The sequence below is a fragment of the Podarcis vaucheri genome, assembly GCF_965113315.1.
Source record: "Podarcis vaucheri genome assembly, chromosome: 4".
Lineage (NCBI taxonomy): Eukaryota > Metazoa > Chordata > Lepidosauria > Squamata > Lacertidae > Podarcis > Podarcis vaucheri.
The window spans coordinates 54,087,683-54,108,591 of NC_138762.1; the positions used below are offsets into that span (position 1 = coordinate 54,087,683).

The following is a 20,909-nucleotide window of genomic DNA, read 5'->3' on the forward strand; positions in this document are numbered from 1 at the left end:
TTCCTTCTAGAGGTTTGCTTTTCCCAGCTTCATCCTATATTGCAGTACATCAATTTTGTCCAAAAGAAATAAATGGATACCATTAACACACACACACACACACACACACACACACACACACACACCATACTTCCAAGCCTGGATCAAGCCTAAGAAGGTTTGTTCTTTTCTATACTACTGACCTAAGTATGTGTGGTACAAAGCGGCTAATAAACATTTGGGGGTAGGCATTTAAGACTTATTAGAAACACTGTCCTACGAAGACTAATGATGCAACTGATATAACATAGTCTGCAGAAGAAATCTAACTGTAGATGTACAGTGGTGCCCCGCAAGACGAATGCCTCGCAATACAAAAAACTCGCTAGACGAAAGGTTTTTCCGTTCGCGATTTGCCTCGCAAGATGAATTTCCCCTATGGGCTTGCTTCGCAAGACGAAAACGTCTCGCGACTTTTTTTCTTTGACTAAAAACAAAGACATGTTTTGTTTATAAAGTTAATTTATTTTCCCTTACATTTTTGAACTGCTCTTTACAGTATGTGTGACTTTAAAGAGCAGTTAATAAACTGTTGTTGTACCAAATTTGGCTTTGTTTGGACTTTTTTTGACCATAGGAACGCATTAATTGATTTTCAATGCATTCCTATGGGATTTCATGCTTCGCAAGACGAAAAATTCGCTAGACGACAAAAATTGCGGAACGAATTAATTTCGTCTTGCGGGGCACCACTGTACAAAAGCACATTTAGTGTTGTACAAGGAAGGTGCTATTGCTGGAAAGCTTTGATTTAATTCAGCATAAATATAATGCTATGATAGAATTAGGAATGAAGTACGTAAAAGAACCACTTTTCAAGCATACACCCACATAAGGTTAATCAAGTGAGCTCCTATAATCTTTTGTTATTAAAGAGTCATAAATCACATAAGAATATAGGAAGAATGTGCTGTGCTAATGTGCTATGCATTATATATGAACGATTCAACTCAAAATACGAATTCATTTGCAATGCTTTCTCCAGTGTAAACACACACCTTTAACACAGGTTAAACAAGCAGCGTAAACACACACCTTTAAAACCTTTAATAAAAATCCAGAATTAATTCAAAAGTATGTCTCTCTTTAAAAACAAAACATGCATTTCAGCACATTAAGAGCACATTAAATAAATGGCATTTCGTTTATACAAAGCAAGTTTCCATTCCTTATTGTATTCTTCTGCTACAGAAGAGATTACACAAGTTAGAAAGGTATTACACTCGTCTACTGAGTATTAATGACTCAGCTAGTTTAAGAAAGTTGGTCATAAACGATGTATGTTTTGCTACATAGAGCTGACAAGCTACTGCATTTTCCCCTAATATACATATTTATTAACCTTAAAAACATATCTTTATCTAAGAGGCGGGTTCCTAAACTGTGGTCCGTGGACCAGCTGTAGTCTGAGCTTCATTTAAATGGTCCATGGCATGTCCACATTAAATATTCATATTGATCCCTAATTGTATGTTTATTGATTCTTTTATTTCTTATTTTATTGCACAACAATCTGAATTCTATAGAATTCAAATTGTGATGCAATGAAATATGTTATATACAAAACAAAAGAAGCATAAACATACAATTAAAAATAATACTTCATCCAGCAAAGTGCACTGCAATTGCTACAACAAGCAGAATAATAATTAAGTGATTCCACCAAGACCATCAGCAATATTCAAGTGGTCTATGGGGGAGAAAGTTTGGGACCACTGATCTAAGACATCTGCAGCTGAAAAGAAGAAAATCTCAGGACATGACCACTGCAGTTTGCAAAATGTAAAAATCTAGATAATAGCACAAACACCAGCATAAGAATATTTTAAAACTATGAACCAGTTCCCACACTACTCACTTTTAAAAATGAGACATACCCTTTCTAAACACCTTATTAATCCAGCAAAGACCATACTTAACATTTTAAGATCTACATACCTCTAGAGGTCAGAACTTCCCTTCTTTTCTAAGCCAGAAAACCCACCCAGCATCACTTACTATAATAGGTCCTGCAGGAAACCAGAGTGCAAACTTCAACAGCCTCCTGCTTGTCATATGAGCTCTGCATCTGAGCTCTAGTAGCTGATGCAATTTTGCAGCTGCTTCAAGCTTGGGAATACCTCCTGCTAGCAGACTTCCACTGTCTAGCTATCAAAGGAAGGGCTATAGGCTAGTTAGACAAAGGGGCAGGAAATCTGAGGCCATGAGGTTTTTCCTTCCTTTCCACTATGATATCCTAACAACACCATTTGTGGATTAATTCGTAACCAAGAGCCACCTCCCACAAGATTACTTTCTTACCTGGATACAATTTTGAGATTGGATATTTCATGTAACCCACATAAATATAGTCACGTATGATAATTACACACACATTTATTTTTTTACGTGTACACCCCACCAAATATATGATATACCACCAAATTCAGCTTCCTGCCTTGTGTTAATAAACATTAAAGTGCTTGTCACATGTGACAACCTGCATGTATTACAAACGTGGAATTTCATTCACAAAAAGTGGCATTCATTTAATAAATTTGTAATATGTGAAGCTGTCTTCAGGCAGAAGTTGTAATTAGTAAACTATTATGGGGAAACCATTGCAATACAGGAACACAAAAGGAAGCTCAGACCTACTTACCTTATCTGTTACTAACCATCAGAAAAATTCTGAAGGGGTTACACGCTTTCAGTGGAGTGTAAAATGAAAGCACTCATCAAACAACTTTTGAAATGCTTGTCCTCTTAATGCTGAATTGTATTTTTGCACACACAGTTACAAAAAAAAACCAACCTCGTCTTCACAGGGCACCCATAAAAATAAACTCATATGTTAATAAGCTCCCAATTGGGATGGGTATCCCAATTAATAATCCAGTTGTTTAGTCAGTTTAATTTAATTGTTGAGTTCCACTACAATTAAAAGGTAGAACACCTAACATTTCTTTCCATTTAGGATGCCTCCATGCAAACTCTGCAACAAGCAAAAATATATTTGAGCATATCATATATTAAGAATTATACGCAGAGGCAGGGCTGCATGTGAAAATGTCGCAAATGGCATTCAGGGAGACTCACAACCAAAGCAAAGGGGCTGTAGTGTTTTATATTCAAGATCATTATTACCACACCCACCCATGATGGGCAAAGGGGGAGCATTTGGGTACAGCAGGTGGTGTCGAGCTATAATCAAGGCTCTAATTGGGTTCATTCCATATCATGTAAACACTTAAAAAAAAAAAAACACCCCAAGGTAAACATTATCCTGGAAGAGACGCTCTAATCGCACACAGCTGTGAAGTCAGCATGCCAGCTTTTAGCCTGCAGTGATTCTGCTATTTACAATGTGAAAATGAAAGTTTCACACCTTGCCAGTTTTATCACCCTCACTGGACGACTCCAAGACATGCACTTCTGCCTCTTCTGGAGTTGTCTCAGCACAGCTGTCCTGATCATTGCAGAACAAGTGTCCTGTTAGGATGAGACAGAAGTGTGAAATAATGGGTTGAACAACAATTCAGAAGTGCAACACAGCAAATACTGTTATGTCATGAGCAAACACAAACACTTTTTAGCTCTCCAGTGCCATTATTAGAGCACACTTCACTTAGATCACTTGAAACTGCCATTAATGGAGCCTATTACTATTTGCAAAAAGTATACATCAGAGTGGGGTGGGGTCAGAGTAAAACTGAGTATTTTTCATAGCTTTGTGTGTAGTGTTGCTTGCATGAAACAACAAACATTTATGACACTAGATCTGCGGGAATGGGAGCAGTAATAATGAGATGACTTGATATATATTTAAAATTACCTACATTCTGCTCTAATAAGTAATACATTATGTTCATATATTGCTTCCAGAAATACCTTGAAGAGCTCAAAATAAAATACTGTATCTCAGATGGGCACAACAGTACTGCTTTTATTGGTCATTAAATGGTTGTTTTAATTTAATTGTCGTTGGCCACTTGAGTTCTGCTGAGGTAAGGCAGGCTACTAATGTTTTAAATAAATACATAATGAACAAGTAGTTTGTCAAATGCACCATGCAAATTGCCATGTGATCTACTGGTAAATGCCATAGGCTTTTAAAATTCTGCTGGCAAAATTGTTTCTTAACAACCTGAAAATTTGATATAATATTGATATTATTTCATATAATCTGATATAATAGGCAAACTCACAATTGCTACGTGAGTTTTAAGTCTGTTGATGAAACATGCTGAAGAGAGCAAAACTCAGAAAGAGCAATGGTGTATTTGTTTCATATATGACTCAAATCAAGAAGATACCTCAAATAATTGATATCAAAGCTGAAGTAAAATCCCTAATTGTTCAACTGGCTTGATTACTTGAGAATAGTTTTTAAATAATTATAAAAAAATCTAACACCATGGCACTGAAAATATATTACTTGAATAATAGATTTCATATTTAATCAAAATACTACCTATTCTTTAAAATGCCACCGACATATCCAATCTTGTTTGAGCAGCTTCATTTTGTCTACTATGATCAACAGTCCCTTTAAAGCCTTGTGGAATCTCACCCTATTCTGATGAGCCTAACACTTTTTATAGTTATCTGGGCCCTCTTTCCTGTTATAGGAAAAATGTGCCTTAATCTACTTCCTGCAGTATAGACTCCAGTCCCAGATAGAGAGCAAATGTTCATTTGGGCCTTAAGTGAACAGCTGAACACATGGAATGCTTTTTACTGTCTGCATCTATTTATTGGAAAACATGTTTGTGTGTACAAATAATTTCTACTGCTTGATATCATCAAATCCTTAAGTGGTTTACAAAAAAAGTAATGCAAAAACATTCAATAAAATTTCCTAAAACCAAAACTGTGTGTCACAAATAAAAATGAGTCATGTGTTATTGTGCATGTACACACATGCACAAACAAACAAACACACACAGAGCTGTCCCTATCAATTTAATGAAACCATATATTTTTACAATTGCTATTTAAACACAGTGCAGTAGTGTATGTTTACAGTTCACCTTTTAAAAACTTTTTATGGCACTCTGTAGTACTACGAAACTCTGGAAAAGACACATTCAACAGCGTGCAACTGCATGCTTCTTGTTCACATGAAACTGCAGCTTCATTTATTGTTCAGTGTGATGTGTGAACCAGACCACTGTGCCCAACCAAAATTGCACCAGGGATTTACGCACATGAATTATTCAAGTTACTATCTGGCTTGGATAATATACTGCCCTCAGTGAGGAGCATCTGACAGTGCAGTAAGTCATGTAAGAAGCTTCCTGGACATGGCCAGAACAATGTTACTTCACAGAAAGTAACAATGTTACTTCACAGAAAGTATGGGGCAGAAAATAAATTCAATAAATGAAATAATAAAAAAGAAAAAAGTGTAGCTTTAAACTCTGCTGGCTACAAAACGTTCACTCTGGAATCCTTAAAAAGTGAGATTTGAAAACAAGAATGAATGTTATTAAAAATTCATTTCCTGCTTCTTGAAGCTTTCCCTCCCTATGCTATGCAGTGCAAAGGGGCTCAGGAACAAGGCTGGCTGATGGTCCTGCACCTTGGTGCTTTGCTGATATACAGCATGGGGATAGGGGTCAACCATGGAAGCACATTCCTTCTTCCAACCTAATGCACACTTCCAGGAGATTATATCCTGTTCAGGGCTCAAGCAGGTCAGTTCCCTCTCCCCCTTTTCCGTTTTCCTCAGTTTTTACCTTACACTTCAAACATGTTGTTCCTCAACTGACCTCAACCATAGACTAAATTGTGCTTCTGCTGCTGCTCTTTTTCTTCTTCTTCTTCTTTTTTGCAGAAGTTGCAAACATCAGTGATATCCCAGAGTTCGTGACTATCTTTCCTACCATGCAAAAAGCCTTATCTTTTGTGCTGGAAAGCAGAAAAAGGAAAGATCTGGGGAGCTTCCTGTCTAGCTGCTTATTGCGCTTGTGTTTTCACACATAGGTGATATGGCACAGCTAGTTATCCCATACTTTCCACTACAATTTCCCATCACTTTTCTCTCAAGACTTTTTGCGGCTTGAAAAGTAACAAGGAAATTGTGCTTAGAAAGTGTAGGATAGCAACCAAATTTCATACAAATAGCCTGCCTGTTGGGAAGAACCTGGGCTTTTCTGGTAAAATATTCACACAAACAAGGTGAATCCATTGCTTCCCTTCCTTTCTTACCTGAACTCTTATTTCACTATGAACATTTAGGACCACAATGACTTAAAAAGCGTATTTCTTAGGATTTGTTTGTGCTTGTTTTGCCACTAGGATACTGCAAGTTTCCTGGTGAACACAGTAGTGTATGAAAGATGTTATAGTCTGTGGGCATACAAGGACATGCTTTGAACACCTGCTGTCGGAGTCTAATACCTCAGTCAGTATGAACTGCATGTTCAAAAGGTCCATTCCTCACTGCATCATTAAGAACATTTTCATCTTTGTTCTGTTATTAACCAAGCATGTTCAGTGGACAAATGAATCCTACACAGAACCGCTTTCACCTAGGACACTGCTGACATCTTGTGGCAAAACAGAGAGACACTTTCGAAAGCTGCCATAGCCCAAAAACTAAGCAACGTTTGGAACTTTTTAAATGTATCAATGTTTGCATCAGGTTTGCCTGGCAGTAGTATACATGAAGAAGTGTTTTTTTTTTAAAAAATAAAAATAAAAAGATGTTTGGAAGAGAGGTGAAGGAAGACACCGCAAGAGAAACATAAGATTAAAAAAAGTATCCTTTAAAATTGCAGCAGCTTCTGTTTTTGAAAGCAGCAAGTCTCTTTTATAGAACTGAAGAGTTGGAAGATTCAAAAATGTAAGCCCACAATGCTAGTAAACATGGGTACCTTGGCTATTGCCAACAGAGCGCAATGGACTGTCGGTCAGGTCGAGTGAACCATCTGTGCGGCGTTGTGGCAGCTGCATTAGTTTCTGCCCTGCCTGTCTCTCAGGATAAGTCCGTACTGTAAGGCACAGAGAAGGCTGAACAAGAACATCTCTTAGCATGGCTGAATTCAAGTCTTCAGCAGCTTTCTTATTGATTTCAACGATCTCATCACCAGCTTTCAGGCCTGCAAAGAGAAAGCAGAAAATCAAGAGTCGTACTCAAAGTTATCCATCAGATTTGGATTTCTATTCAGAATTTAAGATTTCATGTCTGCCTAAGGTGGGATTGGCTAACCTGTGGTCCTCCAGATGTTGGGGGACTCCAGCTCCCATCAGCCCCAGTCAGGAATGATGGGAGTTGGAGTCAAGAAGCATCTGGAGGGCCACTTCTGGCCTATATGCTATTTCTTTCAAACAAGAAACTTTTCGTTACTGAAAACCCCTTTTAGGGCACAAACCACAAAGATGTGCTGTAATGATACAACAGCCCAGTCCAGCCAAGCCAAGTGTGTCTGGCAACATGAGGCTCAGTCCAGAATGGAAGCGTTCTGGGTACTGTGCTCCATGTTTTACAATCTTGATTTTATTTGTCCATTCAATCATTTTATTAGAAAATAAGAATTATGTACATTTTACAAGTGGAAAAACTAAAACCAAGAAAGGTAAGTAACTCACCCAAGAGCATTATGTCAGTTCATGACTGAACAGGGAGCTGAGCCCCTTATAATTTATTTAGTTTTGCAAGAATACTAAAATTATGTTGTAATGATTGTGTGAAGGTTTCCAATGGTAGGATAAATGTCATAATTTAAAAAAAAAAATTTCAAAAGAAATGTATATTGCTGTCCAGTTTTCAAAGTTCTCACGTTAAGATATTCATGTTCTCAAAACATGCATGTAGATAGATATTTGAAAAAGAAATAACCATAATGTGATTTATCCCTGCCCCAACCCTCTTCGGAGGTTACTTCTTGTGATCATTTGAGTTATTTCTCCTATATCAACATGAAACAAAAGCATCACAAGATATAAAGATGCAGCAAAGGGAAGAATATCAACCTTCAGTGTCCAGAAAGATGTACAGTGGTACCTCGTTTTACATACTGTCCCCCTTATGAATGCTTTGGGTTACACACTCTGCTAATCCGGAAGTAGATGCCCATTGTTGCAAACTTTGCCCCAGGATGTGAGTGGAAATCACACACCAGCAGTGTGGCAGCAGCAGGAGGAGCCATTAGTGAAAGCCCAGCTCATGTTATGAGCTGTTTCCGGTTATGAACGGACCTCAGGAACGGATTAAGTACATAATACGAGGTACCACTGTATAGTCAACCTTCAACATAACTGTGTTACCAGCTTTACAATAAATTCATCTTTTAAAATTAAGAGACAGACTGAACAGTATCATAATTTGGAAGGTACCGGAGTTACACTTTTTGTCACCATTCCTAAATGATTTTTGTCATAGGTGCAATGGAGATCTGGTATAATCTTGAATAGCAGAAATAGGAAAGGGCTCATTTTGTTGAACACTGGAAAAGTTTTAAAGGGAAATACAACACCCCCTGGCACCCTACCTTTTTTGAAAGCCAGGCCTGTCTCTTTGACACTGTTTACATGGAGCCGCCGAATCCCCTCTTCTTCCACAGAGGACAGAGAAAAGCCTGTTGAAATACCCAGTGGCAAAACTGAGAACCATTTGATTTAATTTCACAAAAAGATCCATTCCATTAACTTTGCTTTAATCAAGTAAAACCATTTCTTTACCCTGTCAAATCTGACCAAACTCCCACCATTATTCATATAGTCTGTATGGAAATAATCTATGCAAGTTGCTCTCTAAAACAGAATACCACACTCCATGATGACGACAATAATACATGGTTTTTTTTATTTGTTTTGGGCAAAACATTATGGTTCTGTTTTCCGGATTCTGCACGTGCATGATACACAGAGAAAAAAGTGAATATATTAAGCAAAACATAGATCTCACTTACACTGAATTGTGTAATACACAGGCCTGACCAAGATTAAAGCCATGTTACCACTCCACATATTATACTTCTTCTAAATGTGGTAAGGCACAAGTGGCTCACATATATTTAAAACTGTGGGGGTGGGAGAAAGGGAAACAGACGCAGAGATACAGAGTGTTTCAGGGAAATGTTTTTTCAGGAAAATAACTGCCAACACCTGGATTAGATGTGTGCATCATACTTGATATCTGCATTTGACTTTGTCCTGCCTCGAGGTACATTCCGTTTGTATCATCTGCTCCAAAGTATGCAGGATGTAAATACATGTTAACTATCATGCATTATTTATTGCTTTCTCTAAAACGAGGCATTTGCTGCTCTGAAATTCGATGGCTTCCTAGGGAGATGTAGGCAGCAGCTTGCCTTTTTGTTTATTAAGCAAAATATTTATGACCCTCCTGGGGGAAATATATTTAACATAGTATTGGCCATTAGCTATAAGGAAGCAGATGTGATAGGATCCAATTCTCAATCAAACTGCCTTCAAAGTAATTTTTGTAGAGGGAAAGATACTTTCATTCATCACTTTCGAAAGAGAAAGGACAAAGAAAAGACAGTAGAATATCATTGTGTACTACGAAATACAGAAATCTCATTGTGTTTAGAGATTCAAAGCCAGCAAGAAAGGGTAATCTTAGATAATATATTCACTATGAACAGGACTGCCTAATGGAAGCCCAGCAGGAAAAAATGAGACCGTTGAATTATCACAGCTTCAGAGATGGATATTTGTGGTATAAAGGCAAAAATTGGTTGGGTTCAGGTGACTAGCACTAGGCAGTGTCTACATAACAAAGAAGTCAGTAGTTGTACATACTTTTAAAAAGGAGGGGGGTTTAATAAATTGCAATGCAAGCTAAACCATAACTACTCAGAAGTACGTCCTATTGAATACAATGGGGCTTAATCCCAGGTAAATTGGGTTAAGATGGCAACCTTATTTGCTAATGACCAACACATAATTTCTGTTAGAAGTATGTAAGCTACTTTAATGTGGGCAAGTAATTAAAAGTTTAAGTAATTTAACCCTGATGGTTTTATGTTATTTTTAATTTTCTATTGCTCTGTTCACTTTTACATTTAACAATTATGTATTGCTGTAGAGTTAATAATGTTGTTTGATTGTTCTTGTTTGTGATCGCTTTATTCTAAGCTGCTTTGGGGTAATCTTTGATCCTGAAAAGTGGCACAAGAGTCATTTACAATAAATGAATATCTTCTGCCGAAAGAAAAGGCAGACCTTGAAAAAAGTCTTTCTTGGGGATGATGCTGTGACTTGCTTAGTGTGAAAAGTCTTTATTTATTTAGCAAAGAGAGGCTTGATTCCTGGAAGGACTCATCTCTTGAAATGGCCAGCCTTTGCACTTAAAATCAACCCTCATGAAAATCTAGCACACCACTTCAGGCAAGACAAAAATGGCAGATTTGCCATGTTTCATTAGAAGGCTTAATACTGAGGCACACACTGTGACAGCTACGTGAATGACAGTCCTGAGATTTGACCACAGATGGTTTATTCAATAAATCTTCTGAAGATGTATTTAAAAGCATGCTTAGATATGTAAAGGCAAATATATATATATATATATAAATGTCAAACTCACCATAGTTATCAGACGACGTGTCAGATTTTTCAATCCGAATTTGCAGTGTAATTTTCTCACAGATTTCAATTTCTTTATACAACTGAAAATGCAAAAAGAGAGAGTAAGAGTCTGTTGTGAGGACATATATTGTCAGTTGTTATTTTTTCACACAGTCTCCTTTTAAAATTAAGAGTGAAGACAAAGATGTCTAAAGAAGAACCACAGCAATGTGAAGAGAATCTTGCGTTTCTCATTTTGTATTGTTATGTTGTGTTCTTCAGATGAAGGGCAGTATACAAATTTAATAAAAATAAGAACTTGGCAGATCATACTGCTAAATTAAATACTGGTTCACAACGTCATTGTTGACAGAAGGTGGTGGGAAAGGGATGGGTCTGCACTGAGGAGCAAGCTGAACTGCATGAATCAGAGTATATGCATATCTATACTCTGGTATACGCATAGCATTTCTAAAGAACAACAGTGAATTACTGCAGAAGTGTTGAGCTTCACTTTCAGCTGTTTAGATTTTCAGCCACAACCCTAGATTTCTCCTCAGAAGCAAGCTCCACTGAGCTCAATGGGACTTACTCCAAGGCAAGCACATACAGTCGTACCTTGGTTCTCAAACGGAATCTGTTCTGGAAGTCTGTTCAACTTCTGAAAATGTTTGAAAACCAAGGCGCAGCTTCCTGCACTCAATCGGAAGCCATTGAAGCTGCGTCAGACGTTCAGCTTCCAAAAAAAAGTTTGAAAACCAGAACATTCACTTCCCAGTTTGCGACGTTTGGGAGCCAAAACGTTCGAGTCACAGGGCGTTTGAGAACCAAGGTACAACTGTGTAAGATTGCTGCCTTGACCTCAGAAATAAAAGCACATAATTTCCCCTTTATCCAGTCGTCCTACTATTCATCTCCACTGGGGGTCAGTATCTACCATCTTTTTCATTGCATCAGAAATCCACATTTCTTTTCTCCATCTTGCTTGGCAAAGACCACCCCTCAATATCCATGGAAGCTTTCACAATGATGCTCCCTCTGTCTGAGAAAACGTAGACCCACCTCCCTTCTTTCCATATACACCAATCACAAGCCATGAATTTTATCACCCTGTTTAAAAGTGAATTACTAAAGTTAGTGTCTCATATAGCAATTAAGAGTGTTGGACTAGGATTAGAAGGCCTTGGTTCAAATCCTCACCCAGACTTAAAGCCTTCGGCCAGTCTCAAAACTACCCCACAGGGTTGTTGTGAAGAGGGGAGGACCATTTATACTTCTGTGTGCTCCTTGAAGGGTAGAATTCAAGTGTAATAATAACAACAATAATATCAGAATCAATATCTTTTGTTCCGCCACACAAGTAAATTATCTTGTGCTACTAGTTTAAAGTTACTGATCTTTATGAGTATCAATAGCTTGCAATTAATTACCAAAAAAGACCAAGCACTACAACAAGAGTCTTTTTCTCACAAGAAACGTTGCACAGAATTATTATTGAAGGGTGAGCATTACCAGTTCATAAATATCCTCTTCTGGCTTTGGTATGTAGGATTGCATTTGGTTTCCTGTCAGGAACTTAAGACGTAGATAGTGAGCTGAGTAATCCAGCTGATGTGCCTGAAAGGGGGGGGAGGGGGGAGAGAAGGTTACTGCAAGATATAGATAAGAGCACAAGTAACCATTTTCTTTTCATGAAAGATGTTCCTGTAAAATGAAGGGAAGGTCTTTTTGCTTAAAAGGATGTTTTATAAAGATACTGTCTAAACAACCCCGGAATAATTCTTTATTTGCCACTCAGAAAAGAAATGCTCGCTTATCCCCGTCTTGATATTGCAAAGATAACAGCATTCCTCTGAGTGGGAAGCCCTGCTGAAGTCCAGCTCTGCTCACCTACAGTGTGGATGAAAATACTGCTGGCGTAGATAAGAAGTTAATTGTATCATAGGAAAAGGGAACGGCTTGCTCCTAAAATCTGGCACATACAGTAGGAGACCAGGGGTGCTGCTTTCTGAATCTCACCAAAGTTTGCCATCACGTTATCAAATACTTGCTAATTTTGAATGATAAAGGGCTCCTAAAATTCCAGGCATTACATAATATTATCCCAAAACAGATAACCATGAATGTGTTTACCAGATTCTCTCATTATTTTTTTTTTAAAAAAGAGTTAGTTATCGTTAGCTGGATGTTATGGCATTTGCACTTCCACCTTCTTATTCCCTATTCCCTACAAGTGGAATTTATATATGCCATTTTAGAATTACTTCAGAAATCTGAAGCAGTTGAGGAATCCTAAAGCAAAGTCAAACAAGTGCAGCTTCAGCATTGCAGGGCTTGGACTAGATGACCCTTGGGCTCCTTCCAATTCTATGATTCTTTGATTCTCCTCACAATTAACAGAAGATCCGTTAACAAACAAAAAACGGCCCGCAGAATGGGCCCACATCTGCCTGAAAGGTAATGAATGTCTGGCTGTCCCACTACTACCATACTATCCCTACCTTTGAACAAACAGCTGCCGCTTCTGGCCCACTGACACAACCACAACTCTTTTCCACAGTAGGTAAAAGGACAGTAGTGCAAGGAAAAGTTCAGTGCGGAACAGAAAGCCAACCCAGCTTCCCCTCCTGTATTGAAAGGCTGACAGAAGGATTGGAATGTTTCTTCCCAAGGCCGGTGGCAGAAGTAGCAAGGCTGCATCTCTTTCGAAATTAAAACCCCACTAGTTCTCCAATACTCTGGCCTTTGGGGAAATAACATAACAGCATCTGGGTGGGAAGGGAGTGCAAATGAGCGCTGCCATTCATCTACACACCCGAGGGCAATCATTACTTGCCTCAGGCCTGTAGCAAATTCTAATCGGAGCCACATCAGCTATTGCATATGACACTGAGTTAACATCAGTCCCAATGTGGCCTACTGCCTCCAAATCTGTTGTGAAGACAGCATCTCTCCTTGCCTATTAGCACAGTTTTTGACCTAGTCAAAAAGCTCTAGGTTGTTTTTCATTTTCAGGCATCCCCTTCCTTCCCGCCCTCCCCCAATAAACCCAACTGAATTTGAACCGTTTTCAGCGTTGATGGAATTGGAAGGCAAGTCAGCTGCGTATCAGCGAACAAAAAGACTTGGTAAAGCCTGCCGCTTGAGAAACGTTCAGAAATGAAACTTGACAAGGCAGCGCAAGAACAGGCAAACAAAACCACGTGAATGGAACCAATGACCCACTAGCCTCCTTCCGACAGCCTCTTTCTGTCAGTCAGCAATCAGCAAAAACCTCATGTACATTCCACAGCTCATTCAGCTTTAGAGCTGTCAGGAGAAGCAGTGACTGAAAGGCATGTCAGCGAGATTTACTCCGACATGTTAAGAGAACCTACAGGGACTAGTGTCCCAGGCAGCACCAAGCTAACCACACATACCGAGGGCTATATGCTGATGCACAGCAATTTCTAAACTATTTACTTTCTTGTGGGGAAAGCCATAGCTCTCTCAGAATAAGGGAGACCTCCAAGAAAAGGTTGGTTGCTATGCCTATCATCATCATCAACTAAAAGGTCTGGCGGGGCAAGATTTGACCCTCTGGTTCTGAAGTTCAACTTACATACACCTTGTCTCGCAGATGTTCCAAGTTGCATCCACAGCAAACCCGGAAGTAAACACCAGGTTTGCCGTGATTCGTGCATGCGCGGAAGCAGCTTCTGGCGTCTGCACAGAAGCGCACTACTGCCAAATGTGCAAGCGCACAAGACGCCTCTTCTAGTGTCCCGTTTCGACCAGCAGACGGACCTCCAGAACAGATTATGTCCGCAGAGGTTCCACTGTAAAGCATGGGTTCTACCACTGAGCTACCTTTGTCCCACCACCCCAATGCTCAATACACAGCACACTACCCAGACAATCAACACAGTTATAGTAGGACAATAATCCTGGGCATCTATTCATTCTAGCATTTGAAACCCTTGGGTTCCCACCGTCAAGGGAAGATTTACAACATGGGGAATCTTAACAACACAATCTAGGGCATGAAGGAGTTCACATGAAATGTTTACTATACCAGAACTCGACTGGTTCTCAGGTGGCAGGTGGCAAACTGATGTGAAATGATGTGGATCAGAGAATTAAAGGAAAAAGAATGAGCTGAATACAAGAGACAGAAGAGAGAGATTTATTATTAGATGTTACAGAAAAGAATGCAACCCTAAGTATTTCCCTAAGCTGATAATTTGGTACGGAAAGAAGCAGATTCACAGGTTGAACTACAGATCAGTTTAGTCCAGTGGACTTGAAATTAATACAATTCCAACTGTGGCCCAATAGGTTTGTGGCTCAAAGCCTAAAAAGAAGTAGAACATGGGCTTAGGAATTTATCTTCACAAAATGTAAAGTATAGGGAAAAGAGCAGTCAATATCTGTTGGCTGAGAATCTGGCTTACTGCTTATGTAAAAGTTCTAAAAATAAAATGATTGCTAAGAACATTTTATAATTGTTGCCTATTGTGTCTTTTTTGAAAGTGTCATCTGCCTTTGGTTACAATGAGACATTTCTCACTGAGAGCGTCAGTACTCTCCAGAAATTCATTTGCCAGTGAATACAATATATAATTACCCATAATAAATGCTTTTCTTCATACCTTCTGTGCAACACTGGGCTTTTCTTTAAAAGTCATAAAGTTATGTTTCTGAAGGCATCATTTGAATATGAAAGATTCAAAGTGTTAAACAAATTGCTTTAAGGGTTTCAATTTAGTTGGTTAGTGGATGTTACAAGGGATGGACTTATATTTACCTTCCCGCCATAGTAGTACCTATTTATCTGTTTGCACTGGTATGCTTTCAAACTGCTAGGTTGGCAGGAGCTGGGACAGAGCAATGGAAGCTCACCCTGTCATGGGGATTTGAACTGCCGACCTTCTGATTGGCAAGCCGAAGAGGCTCAGTGGTTTAGACCAGAGCACCAACCGCATCCCTTTGTCCCATACTTAAAAGAATCCAACACTACAACTCAGAAAACAGATTAGTTAAATTTGTTGCAACCCAGCTAACAGTTATCTTTATCTGAAAATTCCTTCTCCTTTTTTTCCCAAACTAACAATTCACAAATTGTGACAGTCAGCAGACAAACAATCCCACTAATGTTTACTATGATACAACCTTTCATGGCTAATCTAAGTGTGAAAAGAGAGAATGTGTCACAGTACTAGAGGAAATTTCAAATGCTACTTGTATGCAGATTCAAGACCCATTTCCATGTTTGTATAGATCAGGGGTAGGCAACCTAAGGGCCGCGGGCCGGATGTGGCCCACAGGCCTTCTCAATCCGGCCCGCGGACGGTCTGGGAATCAGCATGTTTTTACATGAGTAGAATGTGTCCTTTTATTTAAAATGCATCTCTGGGTTATTTGTGGGGCCTGCCTGGTGTTTTTACATGAGTTGAATGTGTGCTTTTATTTAAAATTCATCTCTGAGTTATTTGTGGGGCATAGTAATTTATTCGTTTCCCCCCCCAAAAAAATATAGTCTGGCCCACCACATGGTCTGAGGGATGGTGGACCAGCCAGCGGCTGAAAAAGGTTGCTGACCCCTGGTATAGATGGATGTCATTAATCCTAAAAAATACACCTGAGAATCTAAAAGTATATGAATTCTTGTGCTGATTATAATGCAATGAGGTGCATATATCACACTCACAGCACACCTGAGTTCTGTCAACATCTTTCTTAGTTTAACCAAATACCAAACTTTAATTAAAAAAGAGTGAAGTTGAAAAGTTTTATTGCTTAGCGTGGAAACTGATAGAGAAGATACAGATGAAAAATAGGTGAATCACATGAAAAAGTAATAGAACATACTTAACTGAATGACAGAAAAATGTTTTGCTGAATATACAAATATAATCAATGGAAGCACACTGGAAGGGAACTGGTGCAAAGTTCATTATTCAAATGTGAATAAAAATAAATTTAGACCAAAAAGCTCAGGAGAAAATTCATTTCAACAGAGCTCACTCACTTTTCCAGTGGATAACAGCATTAAGTTCAGGTACCACAGGTGACAGGAATACTCAGCAAGAAGGTGTATAAAACCTCAAAGTTATACATTAATACAAAATAAAAATGATTCAGCATAAAAGAGCTCTAGTGCAGACAATAAGCTCCCGTTCGCGTAAAGCTTCCACCATTACTTAAATGGAAGGAACAGCTCAGCACGCGTGGAAAAGAGTGTGACTGAAACATTTACAGACCTCTGCACTGGAACATCACTATCTTGGATTTTGAACATCTTAATTTTAACCAAACTCACAATTGTGTGTGTGTGTGTGTGTGTGTGTGTGTGTGTGTGTGTAATACATATATAATTCTATTAAAACTTGTGCTGAAATGATAATAGCATAGGAGAATATAGGCACAAGCTACAAATAAATGCTAAGAAGCCAAAATAAAATAAAAAGGTAAACCTTAAAATTTAAATCTTCCATAAGGAGTGAGAATGTCAGAATGGTTTTTGGGATGTGAAATGACAAACATTTCCATACACATATGGTTGTCACAGATTGCAGATCATTCAAATGTGGGAAATCCATCTAGTTTTTGGTAAAATTAAACTACAGGACAGCTCATTATAGTTGGAACACTCTGAAACTGGGAGGGGGGAGGGGAGTAAAATGACTATAATCACAATTTCAAATAATCATAGAAAATTCAAAAATCTGTTTCCTATATTTCTTTTTTTACCTTACAAATCATTTCCAGGACATCCCGTGTTGTGTCCCCCGGGTGGACTACCGTCAGAGCAGACTGGTTATTTGGCAGGCAGTACCAGGATGGCGTAAAATACTCATGAACCCAGATGTCAGAATCAGGATTATGTGGGTGGACTGTGGTGAGCGCCACTTCTTTTTCTCTCTGAATAGAAATTCACACAGTTATTAACATGATTCTGCTCAAATACAACTGATTCATTTGCCAGTTAAACATAAATATAGGGCCATAAAGTATGCCTTTGTTTTCTATCAAATTAAATAACAAAATTAAAGCACTATATTACGGGTAGAGAGCTGGCTTCCCTGAAGGCAACCAATTAAAATTCAACCCCCAGAGGATTGTCAGCTGGCCTCCAAGTTGCCAACTCCCCTTCTTCTTCTTTGACGCCTATCCACTCTGGTAAAGGACAATTATTTGATGCCTGCATCCTTATTGCACATGCAATAGCAGAGTCAAGGGGGAAGCGTGCTTGCAAAAAACGCCTGGAATACATTGGACTTGGGACCAGGGGGGAATGTACGCACACACAAAAACCAAGAGGATAAATAAATCTAAGAAGAGACACCACTATTCTCACTATTCACAACAGAAAGAGTTGCAGGTGAGAAAGTCATTGTGGGTTTGGTTGAACTGTCCAGTGGCAACCTGCTGCATGCATTTAATTTTTTTATCATTATTATTATTTTGTAGGTTTAAGACGGACCCCTGAGGAATATAATTCCAAGCAAGTGACAGATGTATGGAATTCTCATTAGTTTTTAAATGCAATCACATCCCCATTTGCTCGATTAAAAATATGCCCCCTGGCCCAGACTTAATGGTGCTTCATCGCAGTATTCTTTAGGGAGTTACAGGGTAGGGCTGTAATTGGCAGAGCAGAAGTCTCTCTACAGTGTAGACATTGATCAAACACAGAGAACGGTGTGTTTATATGTCCTCATCAACCCAGATTAGCAGTGGTCTCTGTGAAGTCATTTTCCACATAAAAGTGAAATGTTCAATCCCTGTCTTTACATATCACGTTGCCTGTGCATTGTTATTGTTTGTGATATGGAAGCAATGTGAGGTTTCGCCATGCACAAAATAGTTTTGTGACAGTGGTGAAATGCATAATGTTGCCAAAGTATTTTTGACCTCATGAAAATCTAACACCTCTTCAGAGGAAAAGGACAGACTATGCTTCGCAGAATTAAGAGCAAAGCCACGTTTGGGGGCCTGGGGAATTGCTGAATGCAGGAAGGGGCCTTACCCTGAAGAAAGGGCTGCTCAAACCTTGAGAGGGCAAATATGGAGAACAGTTGTGGCAAGGTGTCAAGGAATATCAGGAACCACTGCATGCCTGGTTCTCCAGGCAAATAAGCAATTACAATTATAATCTTAGTGACCATAAGGTGGGATCCATATAAGAGGTAAGTATTATCCCAGTATATTCAGCTAAAGCCATTTTCCCCCAATGGCTACTTCAGCTCTACAGAGCTTTGAACACAGTAAACACAGCCCTGTAATTCCTCCTCAGTTTTTTCTTGAACCCGTGAAAAAAGAACTTTAATTTCAGAAACCAAATGAAACTCTCTGAAAATCCCTTCTGGAATCTGGGAGGCTGAGTATTTGTTTTGTTTTTGTTTTTTAGGGTGGGGAACCTGTGATCCTCCAGATGTTGCTGGACTCCAACTCCCATTGGCCCCAGCTGGCATAGCCAATGATCAGGGATGAGAGTTATAGTCCAACAACATCTGGAGGGCCACCGGCCCTCTGCAGCACACTTTGGAGCTGAGCAGTGCCAAGCTCCCTCTACCTCATTGCTTGGCCATGTTTCAAACAGGCTGACATCTGGCAGAGCCGAGCTGCTGCATGACTCGCTCTTCCCTTCAGTACTTTTACTTTGTCCTAAAGGAGTGGGCTTCATTCTAAAAACAGATTCACGAGCTAATTGGACTCCTTTGTGTAAATTAATAAAATCTTCTTCTTCTTCTTCTTTTTACCTTGCTTTCTTGAACAGTGTCATCAAATATTCCTTCTAAAGATTTCTTTACAGAATCAGCTCCTTCACCAAACACCTGCAGAGGCACAGAACGTGCTATTTTAAATTACAATAGGATGATGCAAATGCTTTCTAAATTTGGAAAGATCTCATGTTACTGGGACAAATGAATAAGTGTTTCAAGGGAGGAAATTATCATCTCAAATTAAAATTGGATAAAATTCCTTCCTGGCTAGGAAAACAGCCAAATGCAAATGGCTGTCTGGTCTAATCCAACAAGGGTGGTTGCCCCATCTAAACCGCGACCTACTGAGACCCATTCAGGGATGTGTGGGGAATCAGATCAAATGGAAAGTGGAGAAATGCAAGGCCAGAAAAGTGCACTTAAGAAACAGCTCATAAGCTGTGGTGAAATTCTAGCAATACTTCCAACAATTTATGAAGTGGTAACTCCAACTAGTGCCGATCTCATCACCACCCCAAACACCCTGTGTGGGAAACCAAAGGAAGATGCTTACCAAGATCTGCCACACTTCATTCCTGTATTTGTGGAAATGCAAAGTTCAGAGATTGTAGGAAAATTATATCAGATCCCCCAAAACAGGTTGGAGCTCAGGATCCAACCAAGAAGTTTGCAATTTTTTTCTCTCAAGAGGTAGGCTACCTGATTAATGCTTGGTCTCCCTTGCTTTTTCTTTGAAGTGGTGTCCAAACCCCAAAGGGAAGAGAAACGGCTTCTCCGTTTGCTTGCTGATCTCGACATCACCTGTGTTCTTCTCCTGACACCAGATTCGCCTGTGCGAGCGGCCACCTGCAAGGTGCATTAAAAGCCATTCAACCAAAGACACCACAATCAGAGCAAAGCTAGAGGGCCAGACCTCATAATGTTAACGAGGACCCATAGATGTTAAGGTGTGCCAAGATTTTAAAGAGGTTTGTATAAATTATGATGAATCAAAAATTACCTTGTATGTGCTGAGGACTGGGGCAGACATAGGGTGGTAATCAATAAAGTTTTCCTCAGAGGATACCCATTGAAATCAATATACCTAACTTAGTATGTTCATTATTTTAAACGGGTCTGCACTGAGTCAAACATCATACTTCTTTTCAGAAATCTATCAGTTTAAACCCATTTTTGGTTTGACTTTTAGAGCCAGATGCTAACACAGTGCTTCATTAGGACAAACTGCTGAACATTAACTATGTTTTACAATCAGCATTCATACACTAGATACATTTCATAGGTGGCAATTCTGTTACCATCCTACAAATTATATAATGCTTATAAATATCAATTGCTACTCTCAACAACAACGGGCTATTGTTTTCTCATCAAGGACTACGGCTAGCAGAAATTCCAAGTTATATTTTATTCTGAAAGCAAATTAAGGTAACATCACTTGGGCAGAGGACAACATTTTATACACCTGGGATTTTTCTCCCAACTGGTGAGTCCAAGTGGAATCACCAACTCTTGAGTCAGGTCGCCTATGTGGTCATTTTGTGAAAGACTGAGCAGCGAAAGGTATGACAAGGATGACTTATTATAGGAGCGCAGTTGGGAAATGAAACCAGTATGGCTATACTGTATTACGGAGAGAGC

The 20,909-nt window shown here is 39.1% G+C and overlaps 1 protein-coding gene across 11 annotated transcripts in view; it reads right to left on the minus strand.

Moving 5' to 3' along the window:
- TIAM1 (TIAM Rac1 associated GEF 1) overlaps positions 1–20,909 on the minus strand; it is a 188,912-nt gene that overhangs the window by 23,234 nt on the left and 144,769 nt on the right. For all 11 annotated transcript variants that reach the window (XM_082220688.1, XM_082220687.1, XM_082220678.1 and 8 more), the window contains 8 exons: positions 19,968–20,114; positions 19,305–19,379; positions 17,293–17,463; positions 12,073–12,177; positions 10,580–10,661; positions 8,517–8,603; positions 6,900–7,124; positions 3,407–3,510 (listed from right to left, as the gene is read on the minus strand). In XM_082220688.1, coding sequence (XP_082076814.1) covers positions 3,407–3,510; positions 6,900–7,124; positions 8,517–8,603; positions 10,580–10,661; positions 12,073–12,177; positions 17,293–17,463; positions 19,305–19,379; positions 19,968–20,114 — 996 coding nt within the window. The remainder of the gene's footprint in view (positions 1–3,406; positions 3,511–6,899; positions 7,125–8,516; positions 8,604–10,579; positions 10,662–12,072; positions 12,178–17,292; positions 17,464–19,304; positions 19,380–19,967; positions 20,115–20,909) is intronic.